The 26589-nt window shown below is 43.5% G+C and overlaps 1 protein-coding gene across 1 annotated transcript in view; it reads right to left on the bottom strand.

The window, feature by feature from the left end:
• rapgef4a (Rap guanine nucleotide exchange factor 4a) overlaps positions 1-22086 on the bottom strand; it is a 336945-nt gene extending 314859 nt beyond the window's left edge. The window contains exon 1 of the mRNA XM_041201514.1: positions 21975-22086. Within this exon, the coding sequence (XP_041057448.1) occupies positions 21975-22057 (83 nt within the window). The 5' untranslated portion in view covers positions 22058-22086. The remainder of the gene's footprint in view (positions 1-21974) is intronic.
• Positions 22087-26589: the final 4503 nt, after the last annotated feature.

The following is a 26589-nucleotide window of genomic DNA, read 5'->3' as shown; positions in this document are numbered from 1 at the left end:
CAGAATTATCACTTATCCATCATGATAAGTCACCTGCTAAGAAAATTATGGGCAAGTACATCTTTAAAGCATGCATTTCCTAAGAATGAAATTTGTTCACAATAACATAAAACAAGTAATCAATAATTATCCTTTGATGCCTCTCAAACAGCTAATGAACCACTCAACATCTATGAATACCTGGAAGTTTATTGCTACCGCTGTGGAATGCACGTTTTTGTTGAAAATAATATAACAGCAAGTGAGAAAATGCTGATTTAGTAACAAGGCTTGCACATACTAGTAACCTCTGTTAGGAACAAAAATCAGGATGTTTTTGATGAAAGATGACAGCTCACAAATATACTAAAGAGATGCTAATCATGGCAATACGTTACTTCAAATGTAAGCATGGTCTCAGTGTCAACCATGGCAATATGTCACTTAACATGCAAACTCGGTCACAAGGATTCAGAGGGCTTGGCTGGAGGTCTTGAAAAAGTTGCATGACTTAAGTAGCACAAAAACGGTGTAAATATATCATTGTAAAGAAAGAGCAGAGAACATAAACAAAGGTTTCAGTTGTTAAAAACATTTTTAAAAACTTGTGACAGAGGACGTGGCAAGTCAAATACCCAACAATATGCATTTTTTCTTTTATTATTTGTTCATGGGATGTGGGCATCATTGACTTGGCCAGCACTTATTGCCCATCCCTAATTTACTCTTGTTCAGAGGGCATTTGAGAGTCAATGACATTGCTATGGGCCTGGAGTCACGTGTAGGCCAAATAAGGTAAGGGCAGCAGAGTTCCTTCCCTAAAAGACATTAGTGAACCAGATGGGTTTTTAACAACAATCAGCAATGGTTTCATGGTCATCATCAGACTTTTTTAATTTAAGATTTTTATTGAATTCAAATTTCACCATCTGCCATGGTGGGATTTGAACCTGGGTCCCCAGAGTTATACCCTGGGTCTCTGGTATATTAGTCCAGTGATAATACAACTATGCTGCCGCTTTGATAGTGACAAAGTATATTATAGGAATGCATTTCCATGGGCCAACTCACCCATCTCAATCTTCAGTGCCCTTTATGCTTACATACAAAACTGCACCATAACAGATTGATACAATATGGAAGAGGAGATGCACCTCATGATATTAAATGCCTCATTCCCATGTTCAAGAGACATTGGCCAGGATTTTTAGGATGGCAGTGTTTCCTTTCCCACCATCTGAAGAGTCAGCGGGGAAAACATCCCCGCCAACTGCCCCACAGCAATTTCACGCTGTTATGATCTCAGCTGATGTTACTACTGGAGAAGTCAGACCCCATAGAGTTACAGACCTTAATATGTCTCCTTGGATCTTCTGGATTCTCGCAAACCTATTTTGCTTCAAGTCTGCAGATTCTTCCTTTAAGTTTGGAGCCTTTCTCTGCTCCTCTCTCTTAACTTCACTTAACAGGATCTTTCCCAGTTTCCTGTCCTTGTCCTTTGACTTAACTTAAAGGGCTTCTTGGGCCTTTCTCTTTTTCCTTTAGGACCTGCTCTCTGCAGTTCCCTCTCCCAGTAGACTGCTGACAACTTGGTATCTCCCTTGAGATCCAGAATTCATTTGACATTCACTGTTACTTTAACTTTAGAGTAACTCATCTAAGATTCTTAGAATTATTCTCCTCAGCAGTTTGCTAGTTTGTCAGCTAGAGAAAGACTTAAACTGCCCCCTTCACCTTAGAGCAGAATGACCGACTGAACTCAAACTGCTTTCGGTTTCTTTGTGTCTGTGTGGAGCCTCTCACTCTGGACCCCTGTTCCTAGGCACAGCATAGCTTTCTCTATTTTATGTTTGTTTTAACTCCCCTTCAAGAGTCATAAACCTCATTAAAATACAGGCACCTTTTAAAGTGAAACTAAAACTCAAGTTCTCCCTTTCTTAACACACAAATACAGAAACACAAATCAAACTTAAACTTAAAGCTAAAATTCACTCCTTACACCCACAAATACAAACATAACTTACTTAAACTCTAGTTCCTAACAATGCTCCAAAAAGCATTAATTGGCTGGAGATGGGAGACTTCTGCCTGTCACTCAGGAGGAAGTCCCACCTTAGAGAGCTGCCAGCCAATCTGATTGACCGGCAGCTCTCTAGTCCATGCACAGCCCGAAGCTGCAGTGGCCAGGACTGGGGTTGCAAGCAGTCCCCAAAGCCTAAGTCCCAGGATTCCAGGAACAGGTAAGTTTTGGGGCTCTTAAGGAGGGAGGGATGGTCAGAGGGGGGATTGGGATGGCGGTGGAGTGGCTGGGTGGGGAGGGAGGTCCTGCAGTTACCGGACCTTAAGCGGGGGTGCCCGAGGTTAAAAGGAGGCCACTGATGGAGGTGCACCCCTGTACCCTGCCCCCCACCACAGTTCCCACCCGAAGCCTGAACCCGATTTATTTTGGCTTCTCCCATACCTAGGAACTGCTCTTGCCAGACTGAAAATTGAGGCTGGGCAGGGAACAGCCCTTAGGTGGTCAATAATCGGTCACTTATGAGCCCGACTGGGGCAAGGGTGGGCAGCTCGGCCGAGGCCTTGCCTGCCCCAGCGTAAAATTGCAGACAGGTCTGGGCAGGGGGGAAACCAGCAGAAAGTCCATCCAAGGAATTTTATCCTCATCCCCCACCTACAAACCTGCTGGCTGGGGACTGTAAAATTATGCCCATTGTTTAGCAAGAGTTGTGCTTGTATGGAACTCGCAAGATGTACAACGATCACATATTCAATGGGCGGAACTTTCCCGTCTCCCCCCACCTCCACACTCACCGTAGCGAGTTTAATGGTGGGGGTGGGGTGGGAACAATGCGACGGAAGCTGAAAATTTGGTTTCCCTTCAGCGTAAAATGGCAGCGGGATCTTCTGCTCCCATCCACCATGGTGGGTCTTAATTCCTGCCAGAGGCTGACGTGAAACTGATTTGCATCCTGCTAATGGATGCAGATAAAGGCCCGATTATAATCACCCCCTCACCAGAACGTCCATGCCATGGTGGGAAATCATGCCAGTCTAGACCATGTCTGGACCAACATGGCACGTAGATATCAGACCTACCTGAAGAAGGCCTGGGACAGCTGGCGGATATCCGAGGAGAAGGTGGAGGCCTCCAGCGGCCGGATCCTGGAGCACCATGTGCAGCGGGGGGTCACTGGAGCATCTAGATCGTGCATCTTCCATCTTCAGGATTTTCAGGGTGGTGGATCTTCTAAGTTCAACAGTGGGTCAGCTGATGCCCAGGTGCATTTTAAAAATGATGCCCGGATATGATGATGGGATGCACGCCGTCTAACCACAAAACACTGGGAAACCCCCGACTGCATAATTAATGAGACCAGGGTGGCGCAATACTGCGCAAATTCCCGGCGGCTTCCCCAGCAGGAAACACTCCCCGTCTCCTCCCCCACCACAGCAGTTAGCCCCGCAAGAGAAAATTCCACCCAATGTATTGCATATATAATTGTGTGAACAATCATGCTTAGTGTTGGTATGGCTCAGTAGTTAACACTCTCACCTCTGAGTTAGTAAAGCTGTGGGTTCAAGACCCATTCCAGCGATTTGAGTGCAAAGGCTAGGATGTCATCTGGATGATGTACTGTTGAAGGTGCTGTCTTATAGATGACATGTTAAACAACACCCTGTCTGCTCTCTTGTTTGGACATAAAAGATCCCATAGTACTATTTCAAAGAAGCATAATGGAATTCTCTCTGCTATCCCTCAACCAACATCACAAAAACGAGCCATTATTGTATTGCTATTTTTGGGACCTTCTGTGCAAATTGGCTGCTGCATTTCCTACATTATAAAAGTGACAACATATCAAGAGTATTTCAATGGCTGTAATGTGCTTTGAGCAGAGGCTATTAGTAGCTGAGCAGCACATTTAAACAGCATGTGAGAATTAGCAGCAGCAGTAGCTATTGGGAGAAAAGTGGCAGGTTTAAACAGCACTCGACAATCAGCAACAGGGACTATGGGAAGCAGAGTGGCAGGCTCCAGAAAAACTGAGTGAAAGACTCAAAAAGTGACTTATCAACCAGCAGAGATTGTGAATCAGCGCAGCTAAATTACAGTTAAGTATTTAAGTTAATTGATTTGTGCTTTTAGTGGTTAGTGTTTGTGATTTGATGTTAACTAATACAAAAGCTAAAAATAAATCTATGAGTCTATATAGATTAAGAGATAAGGGAATCTGAGTATCAAGCAGAGAGGAAAAAAAATCTGAACATCAAGGAAAGGACCTGATTGGTGAGTAGCTGGTGAGTTTTTTTTGTTCAGATGAGGGACCAGTCTTAAGATTATTTCTGTTATTTTTAGATAGTCGTGTATAGAAAAGAGGCATTGCAGAGCACCTCAGTTACATTTAATGTGTTTTACTGTATCATGTGGGGACTCTAGCACACTTCTCGTGTCCACATGGACAACTACATATGCAGGAAGTGTCGTCAGCTGGAGGAGTTCAGGCTCCGACTGGCATCACTACAGTACATCCATGAGACTGAGAGTTATGAAGATAGCACATTCAAAAGATGGTTACCCCACACCTTAAGAGTTTGTAGGCAGAGAGGGAATGAGTGACTGCCAGGAGGACGAGGCAAAAAGTAGAAGAGGCACTAGGAGACCCCTGAGTGCACCTTGCTCTCTAACCAGTTCCTAAAACAAGTGAGGATGATTGATCCTCTAGGAAATACAGCCAGAGCAGCCACACAGCACCATGGGTGGCTCAGCTGCACAGGGGGACGGTGGGGGGGGGGGGGGGGGGGGGTGTGTCGCTGGCGGTGTGTTGTGGGGAGGGTACAGGAAGAAAATTAGAAAAGCAATAGTGATAAGAGATTCAATAGTCAGGAATGGACAGGCATTTCTACAGCCATAGAGGTGAATCCAGGATGAGATGTTGCCTCCCTGGTGCTAGAGTCAAGGATGTCACTGGGCAGCTACAGAGGTACTGAGGGGGGAGGCTAAACGGCCAAAGGTCATGGTCCAATTCAGTACCAGTGACATTGGTAGAAAGATGGGTAAGATCCTGCAGCTAGATTTTTGGAAGCTAGGAAAGAAATTACTAAGCAGGAGCTCAAAGGTTGCAATCTTCAGATTACTCCCACTGTCACATGCTGGTGAGAACAGAAATAGGAGGATAGTGTGAATTAATGCATGGCTAGAGGACTGGTGCAGAAGGGAGGGCTTTACATGCCTGATGACATCAGGACTGGTGGGGTCTGTACAAGCCTGATGGTTTGTACATCAGCAAGGCCGGGGCTAGCATCATCATGGGGTGGTTTGCTAACACTGTGGAAGAGTTTAAACAAACTTGGCAGGTGATGGAAACATGACCGTAGATTCAGAACGGAGAGAAGCAAAGCTGGAAATGGAGGGTGGAAATTAATAAGTAAATGCTGAAGCAGGATAAACAAAGGCTAGGAATTAGACAACAAAAGAGTTTGGTAGTGCTTAATGGTATACATTTCAATGTAAGGAGTCTAGTGAATACAGCAGATGAGCTGAGTGCATAGGTAGACACTTGCAAATACTAGAGAGTACTAGAGAGAGTATTAGAGGGAGTACCAGAGAGCGTACAGGAAGATATAGGAGATGTAGAAAACTTATAGCTATCAGTAAAGATTGGATAGGGTTGCTTTCTTTAAAACAGAGAAGGCCAAGGGGAGCTTTAATTGAAGTGTATAAAATTATAAGATGGCTAGATAGACTGGATAGGAGGGACTTATTACACATAGTAAAGAGGTCAGTAATCAGGCACATAGATTTAAAGTAATTGGTAGAAGATTAGAGAGGAATTGAGGGGAATTTTTTTCACCCAAAGGGTGGTGGGGGTCTCGAACTCACTACCTGAGAGAGTGGTATAGGTAGAAATTGTCATTGCATTTAAAAAGCACTTGCATGTGCACTTCTTGTGCCACAATCTACAAGGCTATGGACTAGAAACTGCAAAATGGGATTAGGCTAGATAACTCTTCTTGACTTGCACAGATAAAATGGGTTGAATGGCCTCCTCTTATGCAGTAAATTTCTGTAATTCTATGATTAAGAAGTCCTAACGTTGTGACGTCCAAGCGCTTTATAAATGCAAATATTTGTTTATAAATAATGCACTGTTATTTCTGGCACCCTACCCAGATCTACAAACACTATCATCTAAGATGCTTAATGAGCTTCAGCCTGCTGTGGCCTGGTGCTAGGAACTTTTACAATGCCCAGGTTTACAATGTGCCACCATAGATCAGAGAGGAAAGGATGTAACATTTTTGCGTTGATGTGTTTTTTATCTTTTGAAGTATGATCTGTCAAGACAAAATGTAATCTGAGGTGATTTGAACCACTTTGATACTGCAGGAGATCAAATGAGTCTTTTAACTTGAAATGACTGTTTACTAACACCAGTGCAGTAATAGGCTATAAGCAATAATCAAAAGCAATCATATGGAGAAAAAGGCAAGTGATGGAAATATGACAAAAGAACATCTGTAAAATATGAGTCACAACCTGCTCCTGGGCAACAGGAAGATCAAAGCCATCGTATTCAGTCTCCATTATAAAATCTACACCATTGCCAATTACTCCACTTTCCTGTCTCGCTACTCACTCAGGCTGCAAAGACCATGCAACACTTTAGCATCCTATTGGATCAAAATCTAAACTACAAACCCCAAACCCTACATATCACTAAGACCATTTATTCCCACCTTCATAATATCACCCTGTCCCTCTCCTACCTCAGTTCCTCCTCTTAACCATTATCTTGTTGCCTCTAGATTTGATTTAACCAATGTCCGTAATTCTGGCCTCCCATCCAGAGACATTAGCTTGTTCAAAATGCAGCTATCCCAAATTAGATGAAGAATATTCAACCTTATCTTCAAATCCCTCAATGATCTTGCCTCACCATGTCTCTGGAACACCATCCAGCTTTATATCTTCTTACCTCAGTTTTTGTGTATCCCCCACTGTATCCCACCACGGGTGACAGAGCTTTCAGCCACCTTGGGCCCTCAGTGTGGAATTCCTTTCCTAAACCCCTATGCCAACCGTTTCTTGTCCTCCTTTAAAAATCTTAAAAACATAGTTTCAACCAAACTTTTGGACGCTCCTCCAAGGTTCAGGATCTGTTGTCATGACTTTGACCATTTGTATAGCACCTAGGGATGATTCTGTTACATCAGAACATCCATTGTTATTGCTGTTAAAAAGAGTTCATTATTTTGTAATTGGAAGGAAAAAACAGAACTGTTACTACAGTCAGTTTAGAAGTTAGAGAACAGTTGATCCAGACAGCCACATGTTCCATGTACCTCCCCTTTACCCCTAGCCCACTCTCTCTCACATACACATATGCTATTATTATCTCACTGGATATAGTGTTCAGCAGTAAAGTGGCAAATCACAAGATTGCAGAAACTAATCAATCTATAACATGGCATATGACCCTTTCTTGTGACTTGCTTCTTAGTAATTAAGCTGTATCTATGATGATTTGCTTCAAATGTGAAATTGATATTGCTTCAATGAGAGAGTGGACAATTTCTCCATTCTCAACAAATCTATGATTCCAAAGGTTTTGCCATTTAGCTCAAGCCTACCATCTTTCTGCCTCCTCAAATGTCTTTAAGCTTCCATGTTACTTGAAAATTACCTATACTTGGTCTGTGTGCCAGCTATTTCTCATGTTGTGTTCCAAGCTTCCACATCTGTGTGAGAAACCCAAAGTCAGGGACAGTCATCAATGGTGAATAAACTGTCAGATAATCCTTAGGAATAACTGATGATTTTTAGTAACTATACATAGGAGTAGGTCATTCAACCCCGAAGCCTGCTCTGCCACTCAGTTAGATCACAGATGATCTCTATCCCAACTCCATTCTCCTACCTTTGCTTCATATCCCCTGTTACCCTTACTGAGCCAAAATCTATCATAGGAACATAGGAGCAAGAGTATTGGCCCATTTAGCCCTTTGAGGCTGCACCTTCGAGGCTAGATCATGGCCGATCTAGTTGTGGATCAGCTCCACTTGACTATCTGCCCCCAAATTCCTTGACTCCCTTGACTAACAAAAATCTGTCTAACTCTGCCTTGAATAAATTCAATGGCACAGCCGCCACTACTTTCTGGGGAAAAGAATTCCACACACCAATGACCTTTTGGGAGAAAAAATTTCTCCTCATCTCTGTCTTCAAAGGGAGACCTCTTATTTTTAAACTATGTCCCCTAGTTTTAGTCTTCCCCCAAAAGAGAAAACATCCTGCGAGTATCCACCGTATCAATTCCCCTCAGGATCTTATATGTTTCAATAAGATCACCACTCATTCTTCTAAACTCCAATATGCCTAACCTGTTCAACTTTCTCCATAAGACAACCCTTCATCCCAGGAATGAGTCCAGTGAACCTTCTCTGAACTATTGATCTTAGTCTTGAAAGGTTTAGTTGTCCCAGCATCCGGGAAGAGAGTTCCAGATTTTTGCTGCCTTTTCTATGATTTTGAGATTATATCCCTTCACTCTTGATTCCCTACCAGAGAAAAGTTTCTCTTTATCAACCCTATCAAATCCTTCAAACATTTTAAACATCTCAGTCAAATCATGATGGGGCTGGTTTGCTCAGTTGGCTAAATGGCTAATGTGTAATTCAGATTAATGTCAACAACTTGGGTTCAATTCCCATTCTGGCTGAGGTAGACCTGGGACTTGCTTCCATGCTCTGCTTCTGAGAGTGGAAGGCAATGGCAAACCACCACTGACAAAAACTGCCAAGGTAAACGGTTCAGGATGAAGCACCAACAGACAATGAACCAAGGGCCTGCCTTCAGGCACAGCATCAATGGAATGGAATGGAAAATTAGATCACCCCTCAATCTTCCAAACTCAAGGGAACACAATACTAATTTGTGCAACCTGTCTTCATAATTTAACCCTCCAAGACTAGTATCATTCTGCTGAATGTGTGCTGTACCCCCTCCAAGACCAATATATCCTTCCTATGATGCTGTGCCCAAAGAAGGTATTCCTCTATCATAGAAATAAGCCTAATCATGTCACAGACTTTTCATTAACTGTTCTGGAAATCTAATCTTCCAACCAGCCCATCTGAAAGTGTCAAGAAATATGTATTTCTTTGTTACTTGCAAGATTAGATGATCAATTGTAATACAATGTTATATTTGCTTGTTGATGACAAGTAGTATTTAAATGCAACAAGACCACTTTCTTTCATCTGTTTAGAGAAGATTGTGACTCAGGAAATGTCGGATAGTTAAAACGTGTTGCACGGAAAGTTAATGGGTGAAAATTTGGTTCACTAGCACCTTTGGTAGTGGCACAACAGAAGCCTTACACAACGTTCTGAAAACAGGCCGCACCGCCAGCTGTGCAATCCGTGCCACATAAGGGCAGACTAAGGGTGCATGTAGGCGTGCCAGAACAGCTTGAACCAACACTATCTTGACTTCACACAGCCAAACGGGCTTGTGCAATGCCAGGATGGAAACTTTGTGAATGAAAACCCAGCCCACGTGTCCATACTTCTCCTTTGGCAGAGTGGGTGCAAGCTCTATGCTGGCTTCCTGGAGGTGTTCTCTACCAGTTTAGGATTACAGCCATAGAGGAAAGATGACTACTTGACCCATTTACAGAGGTAGTTCTTTCTTTGCCTCTTAGTCTATAACATGCCCAGGAAATGGAACAGAGAGGGCAGAGAGGGTAAGTTCTGCAAGGAGGAACAGAGGAGGAGGAACAGGAGGATGCAGGGGGAAACATCCTGGATCCCACCTAACTGGATGGAATGTCAGACAATGAATTGTGGGCTCCAATTCCACTTCAAACAATTTCCCCATCCCAACCTGGATTCATCACTCACCAATCTCACCTCCATTTCACACTCCCATCACAATGTGCTCTTGCCCAACATTCAGCAATAGAGGGCCTTCAAAAATTATCTTTATACAACAACACATCCAGTTATACAAATAACAATGAACTAATCACTCTTGTGCAATCCCTTAGTGCCTGTTTTCCAAGCGCCTTTGCCTGGTCGAGTGCTCCTACACAGTGCTACCCAGTGGTTGCAGCATTGCAGGTGGAAGGCTGCTGACTTTCAGTGTGGGAGACTGGCGATGGCCTTGCAGGGTAACCTCAAATAGCTCAGTGCCTTGAGGACCTGGGTTCAGACAGCATCATCTCTGCATGGGTGGCAGCTGTCTGGGCTGGCTAAGAGGCAACAGCAAGGGATCTGGTGGAGTGACAATCATTGGAGCACAAATGCTGTCTTCCTGAAGGAGGGCAGCAGGTTCGTATTCCATGGAGCGGCCGCATTCCTCTGGGGCAGCACCTAAGCAATTCTTGTAATCTGCTCGAGCAGATTGTTTGACTGCTCTGAGATCCTGGTAGCCCCTGAGAGCACTGAGATCTTTACCGATGTGGCAGCAGTCTGAGCCTTTTTGGCAGCAAACATGACCTCCATTTGAAGTTCCACAGTAGCGCTGAGACATCAGTGGGACTGCAGTGGAAGGTGAAACAGCGGCCACCCAGCATTCCACCATGAGTCATGGAGTTGGCCATCATTTCCATACTAGAAATGCGTCATCCTCTTGGCCAGCTAAGGACAAGACTTCTCCATGATCCTTGACAGTGACAGGAGGATGTTGGGCGGGACAGCCAATGTACCCAGTAAGGCAGCGTTCACATTTATCGGTGCTCTCCTGTATATTGCCCCACTGAGGTCTTTATCTGAGTCCACTGCAGCAGCACTCATCTGCCACCTCCACCTCTGTTGAGCTGGCAGACGAACTATTCTTTACCTTGGCAGGCCAAACTTGCCCGGATAACTCACCACGTAGTGACTTCAACCTTATACTAGCCACCAAGGTACATGTAGTGGCTGCGAGTTTCATATCAAGTGATAGGATCTTTTCATCAGTGCTGTGCTGTTCCTCTCTTTCCTCCTCCTAATGTGTCAGTGGCTGGGAAAGCAGTAGTTTTCAGATATCTAAAAGTAGGAATTCAGAAAGGGAAGTTTGGTGTGAGGAAAGGGGGAATGGGTTGGGAAGTAAGAAGTCCATGAAGAGGGTGTTCTAAGTGTTGCCATCATCCTCAATATTGTGCATAATATCAGATGCCACAGGATCTGTCGCAGCTAGCCCTATGCTGCAGACAACTATCTCCTCTATAGGGCTCAGGTGATTCAGGTGTCTTTGTCTCCTGCCAGTATTGGTGTGTTTCTTTTTATTCTGTGCCACCATCTGCAAAAGAGAGGGAAGAATGTTAGCGATTGTGTCGCACTGTATTTGGGTGATGTGCCTGCCAAACTGAATAGCTGGAGGTACATGGAGGTAGCAAAAGGCAATGTGAGGCTGACAGCATTGGTAGGGTGAGGTGGAGTACCCAGATGTTAGGCATGAGTGCTGAATGTCAGGGACTGGTGCTAGCTGAGTGATGTGGGTATAGTGCATTGAGCAACATGAGACCAACCTGATGTTGTGGTGAGTAGGAGATGTCAAGTGAAGATGCATTTACTGACTTTGCCCAGCCATCTAAGGTCAATAGACTTCTTATGGCACTGCTATATAATCGTCAGGTCTAGACTCCAGGAGTTGACCTTCCTGGCCTTCTGCCCCTAATCTGTTCTGAGGATGGCCCTTGAAGACCTTCAGCACTCACCACCCCCGCCCCCTTGCAGAAACATGGCATCTCTACTCCTGCCAACCTGCACCATAATGCCTCCAGTGTTGTATCTGTTATTTTGGAACCTTCTGTCTGCCTTGGTGTTCATTCTGTAATAATTCATATTGCAGCAATATTTTTGTGCAGCTTCCATTAAGGAAGACTGGCTGTCCAACACAATTGGCAAACAACGCTGTCAGGGCCCACTACTGTGCACAGAGGCCACAGGCAGCTTGGAGAAGCAGGAGAAGCAACAGAAGAACCACAGGAACAATGTTACAATTACGCAGATAAAGTGCGCACATGAGAATTGCATGGTCCTCACCTTGACAAATGGTAGCAAATTGTGACCTAGACCCAAAGTCCAGGGCACCACAATTTTTAGCTCCAAATCTGTTGTGGGGAAAGTCTCTGAAATAATCTTGACCAAACCAGTGGGTGAACTTAACTTGTTAAAAAATAGCTCTGAAAATCTGTGCGGTGGTGCTTTCTGGTAGAAATGCTAACATGCACCTGTCTAGGGCTTTCATTATTAAAATAGCCAAATTTTTGGGAATCCAAAGGAATTCCCTTTACTTACATGACAATAATGGGCACCTGCACCACAAAAGGTGTATCTAGGGTACCTGTCCAACGAAGAAGACAGAAAATCCAGCAGTAAAGTGGGATTGGGAGTAGTGCTGGGTCACCACTGCCTGCAACAGCATTAAGCTGCCCCCAGTCAGGGACACAAACCGGCGTATTTCTCATTGCAAAACCTGAGGTTTCACTTTGGAGCTCTGAGTTATGTACAAAAGAACAGAACTGATCTAGTGAGGCTCCTGGATTAATAAGATGCATTATTCAACCACTGGAAATATTGATGAAATAAACTGGTGAACATTTTTCAGTAATTGAAGTGCAATAGTTGGCTGGCCACATTCATTGCTGGAAGTCATATGTGAATTCAAGTTCTGGAGGAAGCTGTTCATTAGATATCGAGTGCATGGACAGCATTGATACACAGACAATTGCAAATAGCTTACCCACTGCCCTGGATGCAACTGAAGATGAAATTCAACTGTCTTCAAGCTTGGTCCATCAACTATCACCATCCTGGAATTCCTTCCATTTTTTCTGACCTCTTGGACCACTGGATGACTTTTTAAGACTTGATCAATATCAATGATAAATTATGCTCAAGTTATCCAGGTTGCTTATGCAAGTCACAATTATTTCTCTCGGCTTAGTACTAGCATTCTTGGCAGCTGCCCAAGACCTAAGCTCTCAGTCTTCTTTTTTCTTACTGGCTGTCTTCCCTTCCTAACTAGCACCTCTGCCTCTCTTACCCCAACCCCCACCCCCACCTCCTATTTCCTTGGATCTTGTCATTAACCGTCTCCCATTTCTCAATCCTACTGTTTTATGACCCATCCCATTACCGATCCTCTGCTGACCTCCTCGCCTACACCGATCCCAGGACTGTCTCACTCTTAAATGAGTCCTTCTGTTACAATGCAAGTGGTCCTTCCAAAGTAGCAAACCACATTATCTTTGCAAGGGTCCTCCTCAAGAACAAAGTTCTCTAATCTCCTACAGTTCCCATAGCCTCTCATCTGACCATTTCCTCATGTCCATTATTACTACATTACCATTAAAAATGATCCCTTGCAAATAAGTCTCTGATCACCCATGACTTTATGGGATGGCTGTTATCACAAAGTTCCATCTCACTTATCCCATTACTTCACCTCTTCAATATCTGAATGCCCATCAGCTACAAATCCTCCCATTTATCATTCAAATTCTTTCCTATCCACCACCCCCCAAGTCCTCTGAAAACCCCTAGGCATCATAGGATGAGGAACCATGGTGCACAAGCTGAATGAGTTGAGGATAGATTGAATGGGAGATTAAGTGCAATAGTCTGTGGAGTTTAGAAAAATGAGAGATGATCTCACTGAAATATATAAAATTCTTTGGGAGCTCGATAGGGTAGATGCTGAGAGGTTCTTTCACTTGGTGGGAGAGTCTAGAACTAGGTCACAGTATTAGGATAGGGGGTGAGCCATTTAGGACTGAGATGAGAAATTTCTTCACTCAAAGAGTTGTGCCGCAGAGGATTGTGCTGCTAAGTTGTTGAGTATATTCAAGACTGAAATCAACAGATTCTTGGGCACTAAGAGAACCAAGGCATGTGGAGATAGGACAGGAATGTTGAGTTGATGCTGAAGTTCAACCATGATTTATTGAATGGTGCAGCGTGCTCGAGATGTATGTTCTACTCCTGCATGTATTTCTTATGCTCCTATGTTCATTTCGACCTTCATTTAAATTTCCCTTGTGCCAACTTCAATAATATTGTTGCACTTCTGCACTTAGTCAATCTTACAATCCATGTAAACTCCCCCGAAAATACATAGAGTCACTTCTTTAAATTGTCATTTTGAGATGCCTTGCCAACCAACTTCAGGGTTTTTATTTTTGACAAAACTATTCTCAATCATTTCCTTTAACATCCACATTGCCCCATCTGTTTCAGCCCTTCCAAAATCATTCTCCACCACGGAAGACATTAGCCCTCAGTTCCTTGTCCAACATATTTTCAAATCCCTAGGCCTGAATCTTCCGTTCTGTGTTGGAACTGCTATTTATGATCCTGATCAAATAAAAAAATACACACTTAACTTCCTCCAATTTTGCAGGGCAATTTTCCAATGGATGATCCAGCAGAACTCTGTCAGTGCAGGAAACCTTAGAGAGAGCAGCAGAGAGAATTCATGCAGAAACACCCCCTTTTTACAGCATTACTGGTAAGTAAGACTTAAAATGTCCAAAAGGTTCTTTGAAAAGCGACAAATAGAAGGTACATGGGTAAGGGGGTAGGATGGGTAAGGATATAAGGTGGGCAAGGGAATAGGGTGGGTAAGGGAGGTGAAAGGCTAGGGTGGGTGAGGTAGTGGGTAAGGGGGTAGGGTGACAGATTGCTAGAGAAGTGAGATTGGGTCAGGTCGGGTCAGGTCGAGTTGAGGGAGTCGGGTGGTGGGGGGTAGTCATGTCGGGTCAGAGTGGAGGCAGACTTTTGGGGTAGTCAAGTGGTGGGGACTAATCAGGTCAGGTCAGGTTGCTGGGGGAGTTGGGGGGCCATCAGAGAGATTGGGAGAGTCAGGTGGTGGGGACTAGTCAGGTTGGGCTGGGGGTAGTCGGCGGGTTGGGGGACTCAAGGGTCACGGTAGATCTGGGGCTCCAAGAAGGCCAGTGTGAGTGATCGGGGGGTCAGCTCTACAGTTACCCAGGTGCTAGATTAGGTTTTAATCCATCTAACATTCCCTGGGTGAGTATCCAGGTAAGTAGGTTGGAAATGTCCAACATCTCTGACTCTAACTCAGAGTTAGAGACTTTTTCAAGGGTCTGGGGAGCAGGGAATTGCCCATTGGAAGTTCAAACGTCCCAGGCAATTCCCACGGAGTCAGTGCACTGGGACTTGTGAGGGATCCCGTTGTGTTTCTTGGAAGCTATATCAGGTCTCCGACTATCCAGAGACTGGAAAATCTGGCCCTAATTTCTTCACTTTTCTGACCCTCACTTGCCTCAATACAGCTGCTACACTCAACCTACTCAATAGCTCCCCTGTTTCAACTTGTAATATCCCTGACCCCTCCAAATACTTCATGGTCTCCCAATCTCATTCTTTACTGCCAGATCTTGTTCAATCACCCAAAGCAATAATGTGTCTCCCATTGCTAGTTCAAATCCTCCAATTGCTTCAGGTTGCCTGACTGGGTATCAATTGCTTAATACATTGGTCTGCCTGCTTCTTGATGAAGCAAACAGTGGTTTTTAATATGCAACTTAAGCTTGAATGGAGAGACATTGTGGATGTAATGTTTTATGGTATCTGTGATGGATGGCTAGACAATGAGTTAACTGCCAACCATCACAGTTGTTCAATGTACCAGCCCAGATATTGAAACAGGTTAGTTAGACGTTCTTTATCATAGGAGGAGGTAGTGGTGTAGTGGTATTGTCACTGGACTAGTATTCCAGAGACCCAGGGTAATGCCCTGGGGACCTGGGTTTGAATGCCACCATGGTAGATGGTGAAATTTGAATTCAATAAAAACCTGGAATTAAAAGTCTGATGCTGATTGTTGTAAAAACCCATTTGGTTCACAAATGTCCTTTAGGGAATGAAATCTACTGGTCTGGCCTACATATGACTCCTGGCCCACAGCAATGTAGTTGACTCTTAAGTGCCAAGGGCATTTCGGGATGTGCAATAAATGCTGGCCTAGCCAGCAAAGCCCATGAACAAAATCCTTGGGGTAGCTTTGATTGACAGTTATGTGACCAGAAACTTTCAGTTGGGAATTCATCTGCAGTTCCATCTGCTGAGAAGTTCACACTCTGTAACCAGCAGAGAAACTGGGCAGGAAATGCTGGAAAAACTTGTTTCTGTGCCTCCATTTGTTTCCTTTCCGTTGCATATTTTGAATTTTCTCTTATATTTGCTTTCAGGCAGCAGCACTAGTTTCTTTGTTTCTTTTCTTGTCCCATCCTCATTCCCTAGGACTAACTCTTTCGTCATTCAATCTCTGCTGTCTTCCACCCTATCACAGAACTTCCTTTGTCCTTATCCCACCCACCCCTTACTCAAAATCTGTTATATATCTAACTTTTCCCAGTTCTGATGAAAGGTCATCAACCTGAAATGTTAACTCTGTTTCTCTCTCCACAGATGTTGCCTGACCTGCTGAGTATTTCCAGCATTTTCTGTTTTTACTCAGGTTTCCAGCATTTGCTTTTCAAGAAACTGGGATAGTTTGATTCCAAGGTAGTTTGCTGTATAGGTGAAGATTCATTTCCAAGGTTCATAGTATATTGAGAAATAGTCCAGGGGAATCAAGCTTATCTATTGAGGAAAATGATAAAGTTTATAATTACTGTAGCATCTATCATTTACAATGAATACAGTACATTTATGTATTCTATGTTGAATAAATTTGTTCGATGGTTTATAGTCGGATTCCTAGTCTGACAGAATATATATTAAATGCACACACTGGAGATGAGGGGCATCACATTGAAGAATGTGACATATTCCAGTAAACTGTCAGTTAATGGCACAAGTTTTCTATTCAGTCCCTGAGTCCAGACTTGGGGACCAGGCTACATTGTTCCCTTGGGGGTCACAGCATTCTTATGGTAGTTGGAGACTGGGAACCAGATTTTATTATTTCTATGTCATTTAATGTGGCAGACCATTATCAGTCAATGTGTCAAAGTTTGTTGTAAAAACATCTAGGTGAGAATCATAAGCAAAGTTATTGTCGCTGAACTAACAATCCTTTGCGCAATAGTAAATATGGGGAAATCTGCTAACAGATTTATTTACTGTTTTATTCACTTTGTGTTTTTCAAAGAGCCCGCTCTAATGAAACTGTGATTTTCTGCAGAGGAGGAGAGGGAGAAAATTGACAGACCTACAAATGTTTTGGAAGCAACTGTTACATTCAAGTCATCAGCTTCAAAGTGTCAAACTGTTAGCAGTGTTAAACAGAAGAAAGACACTTCTTTTTCTAAGCTGTAAATTTACATGCATTTAGCAATCTGAAAACTCCCCATACCAAGCAGCAAGTAAATTCAGGACAACCTCTCCACAGTGTGTATCTAAGCAATGATCTTACAGGATAGATAGGTCAAGGCAGCACCCAAACATTATAACCATGCCCCAGGCCCGGGAGAACACATGGGAAAACAGAAAAGATCATAGCTTTGATCATCTGCACAGACTTGAATTAGTTACTAAAGAAAGTCAAGAATGATACTAATTAAGGTGTTAACCATGTATTGCAGGTTCATTTGTCAACCAGTCACCCAGCAGTCAACACTATTTGCAGAAATCTCTTACTTTGCCTTAAATTGGTAAAACTAAATGAGGTGTAGCTGCTATTACACTGTCCAGCATTCATACCCATGACATTCTTCGAATTAGGTCATTGACCAGAAGGCTCTCCTATTATTATACATATGTACCTACTCAGCTATTGGACAGATTAATATCTATGTATAATTAATTGAAATCAATGCAGTAATAGCATAGAACTCCTTTCTGCTTCTGCTGGCCCACAGATATACTGATGCTTTCTCTTGTGTAAAGTAGCAATAACTGGAGAAATTAGTCTACAAGATCCCAGTAACTCTTAAGTTGAGTGCAGAAGTCACTTTTACCAACAGCATCAGCACATAATCAGTGTACTGTCAATCCTTTCGAAAATAATCACAAAAATCCTTCATTAATGTTTAATCAATCTAGATCTCCAACGCCAAAGTCTCTCAGGTCAATAAATAAAACTAATGCATCTTCTGCATCACCTAACATGAATGTACAGCCAATATCCAACAGCCATTTTGGAGTGTTCAATAAAGATTATCTCAGAAAGCTTTAAATTCGTTGTTAAAATTACTATGATTTAAGTTGAAATATTTCATTTACATAGATTATAATAAGTGACTGCTAAAATGGTATAGAACAGGGATTTTTCTAGCAGCAGCAAAATGCCTCTAAATATTGAGTGGAAAATAAAACAAATAATCAGACAACATACTTTCTTTGTGGAAGGGAATGTTAATTCTGCAAAATGTTCTTTAGCATGCATTTTCCTATATTTTTGGGTCTCTCTATCCCCATGACAATGAAGGGTTCTAGAGCGTGGGAAAAACCCAACAGATTCACTAATGTCTTTCAGGTAGGGAATCTGCCATCCTTCCCTATCTGGCTGACTTTTAATACTCTCAGGACAATGAAGAATTAACAATAAATACGGCCTTACCAGTATCTCTCAAATCCCAATAACAAAAATTCTGTATATATGCAGGTTGACTTCCAATAACTTTTGCTCTTATAAATGTAATAGTCAAACTACCTTTTTAAAGTTAAAAACAAAAAACTGCGGAAGCTGGAAATCCAAAGCAAAAACAGAATTACCTGGAAAAACTCAGCAGGTCTGGCAGCATCGGCGGAGAAGAAAAGAGTTGACATTCTGTTGAAGGGTCATGAGGACTCGAAACGTCAACTCTTTTCTTCTCCGCCTATGCTGCCAGACCTGCTGAGTTTTTCCAGGTAATTCTGTTTTTGTTTTACCTTTTTAAAGTGGTCAGGTGACAGATTTTGGATTCTAAATTTTGTAAACTTCACATACAAGCTCAAGTTCAAGAAGATTTGCAAATATGAACAGGTGAGGATAACCAGGGTGTGTAACACTGATTGCTGATTTACTTTGACATATCTTATAACAGGACTTTGTGTACCTTCTTCCATGACTGAAATGTATCATTGTGCATATGGAGCTATATATTCAGCTTATGTTTGAAAAAGCATAATTTAAATCATTAATATTTATTGATTTAAGAAATGAACTACCTTCCAACATCAAAATTCAGTATTGGGCTCTTAGCTTCTGGAGAGATAACCAGAGGCTGTGGAGTGTTTGTCATACTATTACATTTATATAGCACCTTTCCCAACCTTGGGATGTCCCAGTGTGCTTTATAACTAATTAAGTAATTTTCAAATGTAGGAAACACAGTTGCCAATTTGCACACAGCAAGATCTCACAAGGAGGAATGTGATAATGAGCAGATTATATTTTTTAGTGATGTTGCTTGAGGGATAAATATTGGTCAGGACTCTAGGTAGATCCTCTCTGGTCTTCTTTGAAATAGTGCCATGGGATTTTTTACATCCACTTAAGAGGGCAGAAGGTCTTTCACATTAATGTCCCATCTGAAAGACTACACGTCTGACAGTGCAACGCTCACTCAGTACTGTACTGGAGCATCATGTTAAATTAAACACTTAAATGGGACTTGCAGGCACAACTTAGAGGTGAGAGTGCTACCACTGAGCCAGAGCTGATACCATGGTCAGCAATGGAAGCAGGGATCACTACCACACTCTATGGCATTTCATTGTTTAATGGTGACTAAGCCTCGGTGGCATTCTCTCTCTATCTCCAAATGCACTGTGTTTTGAATAAGTATCTCACAAATGAAGAATACAAAACAACATACCATGCAGCATAAATATTTAATGATATTTTGTTATGCTGTTTCTGTTCAAAGTACAAATCCATCCACATGTGCATAGCTTATTAACATGGCCTCAGAATATTGTAAAGTGTTTCGTAACGAAGAAAGTACTTTTTTTTAAATCCGTTTTTGGTGATGTTGGTGAGGGAAAAATTTTGGCCTGGACACCATAAGAATTCCCTCCTCTTCTTTACATAGTTCCATGGAATATTTTACCTCCATCAGACCTGCTAAACGGGGCCATGGTTTAACATCTCATTCAAAAGGAAGTATCTCCAGTAAGGTAGCTTTCCCTCAGTACTGCATTAAAGTATCAGCCTAGGTTATGTGCTCCACTCCTAGACTGGACTACCTAGCAACTTGGAGATAAAAAGCCACATCTTCCTCTGGGCTCAGGAAAACCTGACCTCCGCACTTGCACAGCTCGCAAACTGCACACCCTACCCATTGTGTAACTTCACATGCCATTATTGTCTTTTCACACTAGGATCGGGTTCGCAATGCAATTTACAAGCTGTGCTGGAGTGCGGCAAGTGTGTGTGTGTGTGCACACGTGGACAAGTGCCACTTCATTTACCATATCTCAGTGGGGACGGGGGTGGGGTGGGGGGGGGGGGGGGTGGATGGAATGCATTTTGCACACTTGGCATTCCCAACCCACAGAAAGGGCAGAGGAAAATGGCACTGGGTCGGGAATGCAGAGGAAAATTGGATGTCCTCCAAAAAAGCTAAGTGTGCCCATGCATGTACCAAAGCAAGGCTCTGCACCCAGACAAAAAATTGTCCCAATAGGAGATACCAACAGAGGTAAGCTGACACTGAAAGGTAAAAGTTTTCAGTATCTACAAAAAGTAAACAATGGCACCAATTGAAGTCAATTACTGGGAGCAGATCTAGCATCAGCAAGTAAAGCCAAAATTCTCTTTTCTGGCACAGTAACACTGACTTATTTAGCTCAAGTCTGAAGTGAGCTTTTATGCTTCTTGTTACCTTACATGAATGTTTACATATTTTGTCTTCAGTGCTATTAATTTCTTGTTAGATATACAAATTTTGTGCATTATCAACTACAGTATAACCTAATGTCTGATGCCGAGCTTAACTATCATTTTAACATGTGAGCTTATATTACTGCCTTGGAATTACTTGTTCATATACTAATTCAATTTCATGTGAATTTTAACTCAATTTTAGTCAATCCACATTATGTCAATGAATGATATACACACTAGAGCATAACAAAGATTGCAGGTGCATCTGTAAATTTTCTGTTTGATTTTTGGGAATTACTGCTATACAGATATGCACGTACACATTGAAAAACGCGAATCTACAGTTCTAAATCAAACGCATTTTAACAAGTTACTAATGTAATGAAGATTACATTTCACGTTTGCACATCAAGAGCAAGCTTCAGCCATCAAGTAATCATTTTACTGAAAATGCAGTTCAGAGGAGTCGGATGTAACTTTAAGAACAAAATATTGGGTTTGGATTTCAAGAACACATTTAGAGGCAGCTGAAATCTTTCATTACCCAAGAATACATACAGCAGCATTATTTATTTATATTATACACGCTATATACCATCGCTTTGATATACAATAAGGTGGGCCTACATTTCCACTTTGTCTTGCTTTTTCACCACTGCTCTTATTAAATGAACTGCTGGAAACGGGCACCAAACTCATTACGCCCTATTCCCACTGATACATGTGGTTCAGAAATGAACATACTCAAAATAAAATCCTAAAAAAAATCAAAGTATGTAACATTTCTCTGCAAAAATTACCGGTATCGCTTTTTAAAAATAAGTATTTAAATAGAGCTTTGATACATGTGGTATTTAAATGATTACGGGTATAAATATATAAACTAACAATATTCTCCTATCGCGGCACTTGTGCGTTTCAAATAAGCAGCTAACCGCGTCTGATTAAGAAATAAGGAAAATCGCTTGCATTGTATTATATAAAATATTGATATTATTCAGAGTTCGGGGGATAAAATCTGTAGCAATCGCTGAGTCGCGTAACCGTCTCCCAACCCATCTGCCTGTTATTGTGGGCTAGTCCAAAGTCATTAAAACGTCTTTGTTATGATCTTGCTTGATTTCATTTTCTAGGGAGGAAAAAGAGAACTCATCCTGAGAGATCCCTGTCGCACGCAGTATTTCCAACCCCTTGCCTGTGTTGAGGGCTCCCAGCTGACATTTCCTACCTTTTATCCAGGCATGCGATCCATTCTGTAGATGCTGAGGATTGGGACGAGGTATGGACAGCTACCATAGCTGGGGAGATCATGGGCTCAGCAGCTGCAAACACTTCTCAGCAAATAAGAGGGTGATCGAGTCAATGGGAGGTGGTTGCTGGCTCGGTCGGGGATGGTAAAACCATTTCCGCACACTCCAGTCCTACAAAGATGGGAGCAAAAAATAGAGGCTTGACGTCAGAGTGCCGAAGCAAGAGAGAAGCTGTTGTGCTTGATAAAGAGAAAGTGCAGTGTGCAATCGAGTGGCCACGGCAGCTGTCTATATCATAGAGAGGGGATGAACAAGAGGACGAAAGCTGCTGCAGGGCGCTGACAGCAGGGGGCGGTGGTAGATACTGATGTATTGCCGAATTATCATTAACCAGGCCGTCTTTCGGGATTTGTGCAACAAGTGCAAAATTAAACATTCCGCAATGAAATCTCGGCAGCATCCCGGTGTGAGTTTTGTTGCTCCAGTACTTTACTACACAAGCAGTACTAACATCCCGCAATAAATCTTGCTTGAGCTGCCATCTGGGATCAGTGCACGCTTTGAACAATTGCACTGCAGTACTGAGTATTTAGCTGAAGACATTTAAACTCAATTTGAAAGTATTCGCATTGCATAATACCCGCATTAAAATGGAGTGTAACTATTTTAACGTTTACCATTTAAGACAAATTAGATACTTTGCGATAATGAGGTTGAGGTCATGACAATTTACAGGACCAACAAAACGAAGAGGATTTCATTTTCTTTTACGACTTACAGTATTAATCATTGATTTGCCACTGCGGTGCACATTGCTTCTGACGCATTGCCTTCCTAACAGGATTATTAATACTGGGACACTGAAAACTTTTCCACTTATTAGGCTCCCTGTTCCAAACAATGTTTTACCCAACTTCAGAAGAGCATGAAAACAAGGGGCTCCACCCAGAACATCAATGCCCGATGCCTGACATGCTGAGTGTTTCTAACGTTGCTAATTTCTTTTCAGATTTCCAGTACTTGCAGGTGTTTTTGCTTTTTGGAAGAGCGCTGAATCAGTGTATAATTTGAATTTACCATCACAATCCTGAATCATTCCTATAGCCACTAACTCTGCACGGGGAAGGTAAGAAATGCTGAATCAATGCAATACCATACGGAAGGCAGTGGGCAGAGAAATATACTATTTTCAGTGCTGAAGTTATTACTTCAATACTTATGTTCATAAAGATTGACGGTGCTAATCTCTACTGTATAAAATTCCAGTTATCTCTTCAGTTATAAATTTAGGGCACAAAAGCAATTAGGCCCATAGCAACTCTCCAAAATACCTATTAACTTAGCCCCACTCCATTGTCCTTGACCATACTATAGTTTTCCACAAATAGCACGGTCTGATGTGAATTGGGGGTGGGGAGGGTGGGCGCAAGTCAGTATGTTCTGATGGTAATGCACAAGCACCTGCGGGGTGGACGAGAGGGAATCGGCTGCGCATTAGGCAAACCTTATATAAAGTGACCATTCCTCTGCAGCTGAGACAGATCAGGCACAGCCACATTGACCTGCTTAGAGTTCAGCTTAACTGCCCACTTAAGCAACGCAGAGGCATCAAAGTGCCACCAAATGCTCCAGAGCTTTTCACCCCTTGGACACAGACTGCAAACTAATGAGTGTTTTAGTAGACTGCAGAACGATTGGATGGCTGGCCATGGAGCACTTACAGCTGGAGGCGCTCACAGACCCTTGTAATGTCACCATCCCGGTTTAGACCAGTGCCATGGTTCAAGCTAACAGCGTTGCCTTGCAGTGTGTGTTAGGAGAATGACTGTGCCTGAGCTGAGAGCACAGCATGCAGTCCAGTGGGCAAAGCTGCAGCCAATCAGCCGGATGGATTGGGGTGGAGGAGGGTGGGGTCTCGGACAGCCATGCAGCGCACTAAACTCTGGCCATCCAAGTGGTGGCCAGCACTCTCTGGGATGCAGTTAAGGGGCCTTCAGACTTAACCAAGTGGGGTTCTTAGTACACCCATGCTAACCCATACATCTCTCTCTTTCATCCTGCAGCAGGAATACATCAGGAGCATGGAGCCTGGTGGCCTAGCTGTATGCCTCATGGCTTACAGAGAGCAGAGACAAAGGAGAAGAGAACAACGGAGATGCCTGGCTGTGCAGAGGGAGGAGCATCACCCTCTGGAAGAAGGGGTTACTGGGGCTCCTGTGCATGCCACTGAAGAGCCACAGCGAGCTGTCACTGATCAACACCTAGCTAGATCCAAGATCTACAGAAAGCACTTGCTATTCATGCAGATGACCAAGAACCAGTGTCGCCGAAGACTGCGCACGTCCAGAGAGCTGGTCGGTCATATCTGCCACCTGATGCAGGATTTGGCACCACAGCGACACAGAAGGCAGCCACTGCCAGTGTCCATGAAAGTGACTGCACTGTTCAGTTTTTATGCCAGAGCTCCACAGGTGACCTCTGTGGGATCTTGCAAACCTCCACACACAAGTGCACCCAGGAGGTAACAGATGCCATATTCACGAAGGCACACAGCTTTGTGCATTTTGCTGGGCTCGGGAAAGGCGGGAAGCAAGACCGCTGGGATTTGCGCAGATCTCAGGTTTCCCACAGGTGCAGAATGCCATCAACTGCACTCACGTGGCACTCAGATCTTCATGGCAACAAGCAGTCAACTGTAAGGGCATCCACTTGCTGAATGTTCAGCTGGTGTGCACCCATCACAAACGCACCCTAGAGATCTGTGCACAGTTGCCAGGGCGTGTCCACAACTCCTACATTCTCAGTAGCTCTCAGATCCATCTTCCAGGGTCCACAGAAACTTCAGGGTTGGCCCCTTGGGGACAAGGGCTGCCTGCAGAGGATGTGGCTGATGACCCCTGTGCGATGGCCTCAGACTGCAGCAGAGCAAATAATGAGGCTCAAGCTGCAACTCGCAACTTGGTGGAGCAAACCATCGGGATGCTGAAAATGAGGTTCCGGTGCCTGGACTGGTGGAGCTCTGCAATATAGTCCACAGAAGGTGTCATGCATCATCGTCGCATGCTGTGCCCTTTTCAACCTGGCGCTGTATTGGGGGGAGGTGCTGGCTGAGGAGGAGATGGAGGAACTGCATGTCTCCTCTGATGAGGAGGACATCGACAAGAATGTGAGTGAGGAGGTCATCGAAGGCGAGGATGCCGGCGATGAGGTCATCGCACTCGCCAGATGAGGCAGGTGTGCTCAGGAGGCCCTCATAGCTGCTAGATTCATGGAGGATGATGACAACATGTCGTGAGGAGACACCATAGATCCTTGCATTGCACCTTTGAATGTTTGACTCCAGTCTGGCTAATGGCAGCACACGACCCTCTGTGATAAGGCTCCTGTCATGGTGATGCAGCAGATGCCTATAGTGCCTCCATTCCTGGAGAATGATGACAACATGCAGTAGGGACACTCTGTAGATCCTCGTTAGCTAATGTGAATGTCTGACTCCTGTCTGCCTGATGGCACCTGGCTTGCGCTGTGTGAACAGGGTCATATCATGGAGATGCAGCGGGGAAACTTTAACTTCTCCTGGTCCTATGGCACCCTTCGTCAGCTGAACCCTTCAGGACCTCACTGTCACCGAACACAGATGTTGCTGAGGCGGGAGCCAGCCACACCTCAAAGATGCTGAGAGCACACAGAGAGAATGATGGAACTCTGTGCCACTGGCCCAGGACATTCAGGCAGCAATAATAAGCCCCATTGAGGTGCATGCATGACTGATGTGACCAGTGACAGTGAAGGCGCAACACCAGTGTGCTGAGAAGGTTGTGCAAAACACAGGGAAGAGGTCTTGGACTGAAACACCTCTCTTTGTTTTGTGGAGGGACCAAGGTTTCACATCTGAATGACTCGAACTCTGCTCATCAGAGCAAGGAGCCATAGGCAAGGAGGCATTCTTGTAAGTTTATTTACAATAGTGAACATTATGTACAAGTGATTAACACCCGTGCTCAGGCTGTGCAACTACATCTTCTCATTTTCCTCTTCCACGGCTACGTTCGCGGCCGGGTGTCCCTGGAGAAGGAGCACGCGGTGTCTGCCGGCACTCTCGAGGCCTTCCATGCTCGGTGGGCGCCGCGGGGACTGGAGTGCTTTATTGACCCCCTTAATCACATTTTGGTTTAAAGTTGTAAGTTTCCTTTAAATTTTGTCTTTAGTTTTACAGCTGACCTGAATTAGGGGCTGTGCTTGATTTGTCCTTCACTTTGTTAATTTAGTTTAATTGTTTAGCTCCAAAAAGAGTTACATCTTCTCATTTCCCTCTTCTGCGGCTACGTTCGCGGCCGGGTGTCCTTGGAGAGGGAGCACACGGTGTCTGCCGGCACTCTCGAGGCCTTCCATGCTCGGTGGGCACCGTGGAGACTGGGGTGCTTTATTGACCCCCTTAATCACATTTTGGTTTAAAGTTTGTAAGTTTCCTTTAAACTTTGTCCTTAGTTTTACAGCTGACCTGAATTAGGGGCTGTGCTTGATTTATCCTAATTTTGTTAATTTAGTTTAATTGTTTTGACTCAAAAGAGTTACATCTTCTCATTGCTCAGG

This window comes from Carcharodon carcharias, chromosome 12 (assembly GCF_017639515.1).
Source record: "Carcharodon carcharias isolate sCarCar2 chromosome 12, sCarCar2.pri, whole genome shotgun sequence".
NCBI lineage: Eukaryota > Metazoa > Chordata > Chondrichthyes > Lamniformes > Lamnidae > Carcharodon > Carcharodon carcharias.
The sequence above is the reverse complement of the archived record's forward strand: the minus strand, read 5'-3'. Positions and strand labels throughout refer to the sequence as shown.